Raw genomic sequence first — 5,182 nt, 5'->3', positions numbered from 1 at the left:
TATATATATATATATCAGTTTAATCCTTTCCATTGAAATACAATAGTACTAAATATTCAATATAGTATTATCAGTAGCTTATTGAATATAGAATTTTTTCTCGATATTCAACAGCTTTTGAGGTATATTGATATCTGATTCTGCATAAATAAGTGAAACCTGTAAACTTAACATTCCAAATATAAATAAGTTTTGATCTCTTGACCAAAAACGTTACAAATATCTACGTTATCATCATCAAAGATATTCAACTATAAAAGAATATGGAAGGCTAACAACTGAAACCATTTTTTTATTATTCGTTTTCAAATGGTGCTATTGCAGTGCGCATTCGCTGAATAGTTGGGGGCTATACTTTCACTATGTTCTTTCTGCTTTAATATTTTCCAATTTAACTATAAATGCGAATCTATTTTTAACTGAACATTCAGTCTGTTCGTTTATCGCACGTGTTTCATAAATAGCTTACCAGCCACCTAATCCTTTAGGCAAGGTTACTAATACTAGTAGCCTTATATAAAGTCTAACAGTAAGATATGACTTAATTCAATGTTTTCAGCGACAATTATTCCCATGTTAATCATAGCTTAACAGCTTTAAGCAGTGTAAACATAAAATAAGATCTACTTTCTACTGCAAGGCGATAGCAAATTTGCAAACACGCTAAGTAAATGTAAAGATTGAATGTAGGTCGAGAATCAGATAAATTCTTTCGTCGTAAGCGTGTTTAGGTAAATGTAATGTTTTTAGTCGACGCTGTAATACTTTTTAGACATATGTTAACAAAAGTTTAGGAGGCGCAATGGCCCAGTGCTTAGGGCAGCGGACTCGTGGTCATAGGATCGCGGTTTCGATTCCCAGACTGGGCGTTGTGAGTGTTTATTGAGCGAAAATACCTAAAGCTCCACGAGGCTCCGGCAGGGGATGGTGGCGAACCCTGCTGTACTCTTTCACCACAACTTCATCTCGCTCTTACTTCCTGTTTCTGTTGTGCCTGTAATTCAAAGGGTCAGCCTTGTCACACTGTGTCACGCTGAATATCCCCGAGAACTACGTTAAGGGTACACGTGTCTGTGGAGTGCTCAGCCACTTGCACGTTAATCTCACGAGCAGGTTGTTCCGTTGATCGGATCAACTGGAACCCTCGACGTCGTAAGAGACGGAGTGCCAACAACAACATAAAAATGTTTGCTAACCATCCTCGGACATAATAAACGAGGTTTACTTGGCCTGGTTTCGAAAGATGTTAGATTCTCTTTAGAATTCATATGCCCGTCTCTTCGTACAGAATTCCAGGAAATCCGTCCGAATTGTTTACAGAAATAATGCTTTGCTGGTAGCAAATTCATTAGCACTTGCATTAATCAGCATATATAATTAATTTTTAATGTATATCAAAGTTAATTTGTTTTTGATGCTTTGGACAAATGCAGACAAATAATTCTTGATATCTCTTCCATGGATAGTAAAAGGTACATCAATTTGATCTGGTTTCGAATATTGTTGGATTCTCCTCAAAAGTCACTAACTAAATTTCAAATGGATGCAGTGCAGGAAGCAGTCAGTTGTTCAAATAAAATTTTTTAAATAAATGAAAACTAAATTTAACATATATATATGATGGGCTTACAGTTTCCGTTTGTCAAATCCACTCTAAAGGCTTTGGTCGGTCCGAGCCTATAGTAGAAGGCACTTGCCCTAGGTGTCACGCAGCGGGACTGAACCTGGAACTATGTGTTTAGGAAGCAAGCTTCCTACCACACATGCACACCTGCGCCTGTATATATGTGTGTGTATTACAGTATGAGTGCATGTATTTATACTTGTGTACAAAGACGTTATTTTATATTTACATGTACACGAGTAAATGGAAAACTATGATTTTTTTTTATCGTCTTCCTTAGATATTATTATTGCTTTGGTCAAATTCAGCTCTGATCGAACGCATTCATAATGAAATGAATTCAAGCCATAACGAGTTTTCCTTTCGTACGCCTAAAAATATAATCGCCAATAGTTCCTGAACTTTATGACGATAGGATATGATCTGATGGAGATTTGGTTGCCATTCCTAGCAACTTGAGTGACTGCGTAGGTTGTTTTAGGGTGGTGTTGTTGGGGAGAAATCAGTAAATAGGTAGAAGTTATTGTTTGAAGGAAATAAAGTTGCATTTTGCTGCTGCTCTCTCTCTCTCTCTCTCTTTCTCTCTCTCTCTCTCTCTCTCTCTCTCTCCTTCGACCTCGTTCTCTCTCCCTCTCTTTCTCTCTATGCCTTTCTTTTACTTTGATAGTTATCTCTTTCCACTTTAAATACTATTGTTATAAAACTATAACCACTTTATCTATTATTATAAACAATAACTTTAGTTATGTCAGAATAATATATCAAGACTGCCGAGAAAATTTACTATACACTGAGAAAACGGTGAAATCTAAGATATGAGTTAAGAAAGAGGGGAGGGTATTGCAAGAATGAGGAAGATGAATTGATATGAGAGATGAGACAGGGAGGTGAATGAGTTGATGATAAATGTATTAGTATCGTTAGATACTACATTTACTCAGATTAGTAATATGTGCTGTTGAAAAATGTGTTTTCTAAGACATCTCGTAATGAAAGTTAGATAAGAAAACTTAAAGGAACTGATCTTTTCACCATCTATTTTGATCTGAGAGAAACACTGAAAATATTTATCTTAAGCCATTGATGTATTTCTGAATGGTTTTACACATTTATTCTTTGCAATCTAATCTTTCTGTATTTTCAGTCGAAAGAATGTTCAATAAAAAAAGAATTATTTTATACTGGTAAGTAGTTACTTTCTATATTTAATATTTTTACTGTGTTTTATTTTCTTTTTCTTTTTTACAGACACCTAGGAAACTTAAATGAGAAATTGTGTACATGCTTAAAGCGATGTGTGTATGCGTGTGCATATGTGTGTGTACGTGCGCGCACATCTGCTGGCGTCTAAAGTAAAAGAATGCCAGTTTCCTCCTCTCCCTCTCTCTCTTTCTTTCCCTGCATGAGCCTGTAAACATATATTTCAAATATATCTAGGTACACTCGTCACTCTATCTCTCTCTCTTTCTCTCTCACTCATTCTTAATGTTAGGTTTAATCCACAAAATGTTTTTTCAATGAAACGCTGAAATTATAAATAGACAGACAGACAGACAGACAGTAGATAGATAGATAGATAGATAGATAGATAGATAGATAGATAGATAGATAGATAGATAGATAATGAATTTATAACTGTTATTTGTCAACTTTTGTTCAGAATTTAATATTATAGCTGTTATCAGCTGAGAGATACGGAACACCTTTCATTTTTTTTTTTTTTTTTTGCAATTATGATACAATTTGTTTTATCATAGAACCAACACTCATTTGAATACTTCTGCGAAATTTTAAGGACATTGCAAGTAATTTTTTTCACTCTCAAATAAGGTCTTTAACCACGAAAAGGTGACTGGCCTGTTTACTTAGAAGAGATACCCAATATGGCATTCACACAGTGAACGATTCAACTCAAGTCATCTAGGAAGCATAACACCAAAGAAAAGGAGAGCTTCCATTTTTGAAATTAGGGGCTTATTATTCATAATCATTGCACAAACACAGTTTACAATAATAATGTATAAAGGTAATTTTGATTTGTTTTAATTCTCTATTCTTCCTCATTTTCCATCATAATCTGTCATGATGTATTGGACATTTTTTTCAATTTTTAATGTCTTCACTCTTTAAGATATATTTGTTCCCTGTAAACATATACTACTCTATAAGAGTTATTCTTTACAGAATGATTTAAGCTGTATATATTGTAAGCTAAACACTCCATCAATGACAATATGTTCGGTTTGAATACTCCTTGTTATATTGTTATGTTCAATAATCTATTTAGTTTTCACGTGTTTAGTGTTAGATATAAAATACATATACAATTAAACTGAAGGCAAGTGTTGCCTCACGCACATTATGGCTATACTTTTTTCAATGATCTTTAATATATAGTGGTGCTATTAAGGATGCACACATACGCACAAACACACACGCACACACGGGGAGAAAGAGTGAGAGAGAGAGTGAGACAGACAGGCAGGCAGGGACGTCTAGTTTCGCAAATATTAATGAATTATTATTTTAATATCAATAGCTTAAACAACGGCCACAGCAACTCTATTGCAGCTATAAACGGACTAAATATATTCGGTTTCGTAATCCTTCTTCAAATGGCGATCAGGATCAAAGTACAATGATAGAGAAAACAAAATGTGTAAACGTCATTAAAATAGGATTTGCTTTTATCACATAATCTTGCAGCTGCTCTTGTGAAGACACACACACACACATACACATTTTCCATAAATATTCCTTAAACTATGCACGGTTTGAATCTGTTAGAAGTAACAGGGAAACGTTGATCTTTTTTTATTATTGAACTATTAACCTCAGCTCTTCTGTGTTACAGCAACTCTCACTGCTTAAAATGGTGTAGTCTTCATTCTTCAACGTGTGCTATGTATACGACCCAACAAATGAGGCTCTACGTGGTAACTAAACCTGCTAGAAATAGCAACCAAATTACCCTCGGTTCACACCGTCCTGTGTTTATGAAAAAAAATGCAGTTGTTAGATTAGGTAATGGAAATCCTAAATATATATTGCCTAAAAAACAAAAGACAAGCTGGTTATATCTGGGGCAATGTTTGCCATAGGGTTGTCTAGTGAATACTGACTTGGGGCTCATTAACAATAACAGCGTACAATGTTTATGTATTCCCACGGGAATGAAACGTATATTGAACGAATGTTTCCAGCAACACTATCCACTAAACCACGAACATGTGATTAAAGTATATTTGAGAATATGTGCTGCTAAATTCATGGTAGCCATATTGAACTGAACTCAACCCTAGATTATCTCTTTACTGCGTTGAATAACAAACCTGTAAACTACATCATGATATCTTTTATAAATTTATTCATATCTAGCATGCATTATGCAGATATATTTAAACCAGAGTGGTATTTTCTTTTATCAATCCAAGAAAATTAAAGTTGACCTTATCGGGATTTGAACTCAGAACGTTAAGTACCGTAACGAAATATTGTAAGGTATTTAAACCGGTACTCTATCGATCATTTTATTTATATATATATATATATATATAT

At 34.3% G+C, this 5,182-nt stretch overlaps 1 protein-coding gene across 2 annotated transcripts in view; it reads left to right on the top strand.

Moving 5' to 3' along the window:
* LOC106870474 (putative carbonic anhydrase-like protein 1) overlaps positions 1-5,182 on the top strand; it is a 497,991-nt gene that overhangs the window by 472,931 nt on the left and 19,878 nt on the right. For both annotated transcript variants that reach the window (XM_014916580.2, XM_052965675.1), the window contains exon 9: positions 2,769-2,808. In XM_014916580.2, the coding sequence (XP_014772066.1) occupies positions 2,769-2,808 (40 nt within the window). The remainder of the gene's footprint in view (positions 1-2,768; positions 2,809-5,182) is intronic.

This window comes from Octopus bimaculoides, chromosome 2, assembly GCF_001194135.2.
Source record: "Octopus bimaculoides isolate UCB-OBI-ISO-001 chromosome 2, ASM119413v2, whole genome shotgun sequence".
Lineage (NCBI taxonomy): Eukaryota > Metazoa > Mollusca > Cephalopoda > Octopoda > Octopodidae > Octopus > Octopus bimaculoides.
This window is presented reverse-complemented; position numbering and strand designations above follow the sequence as displayed.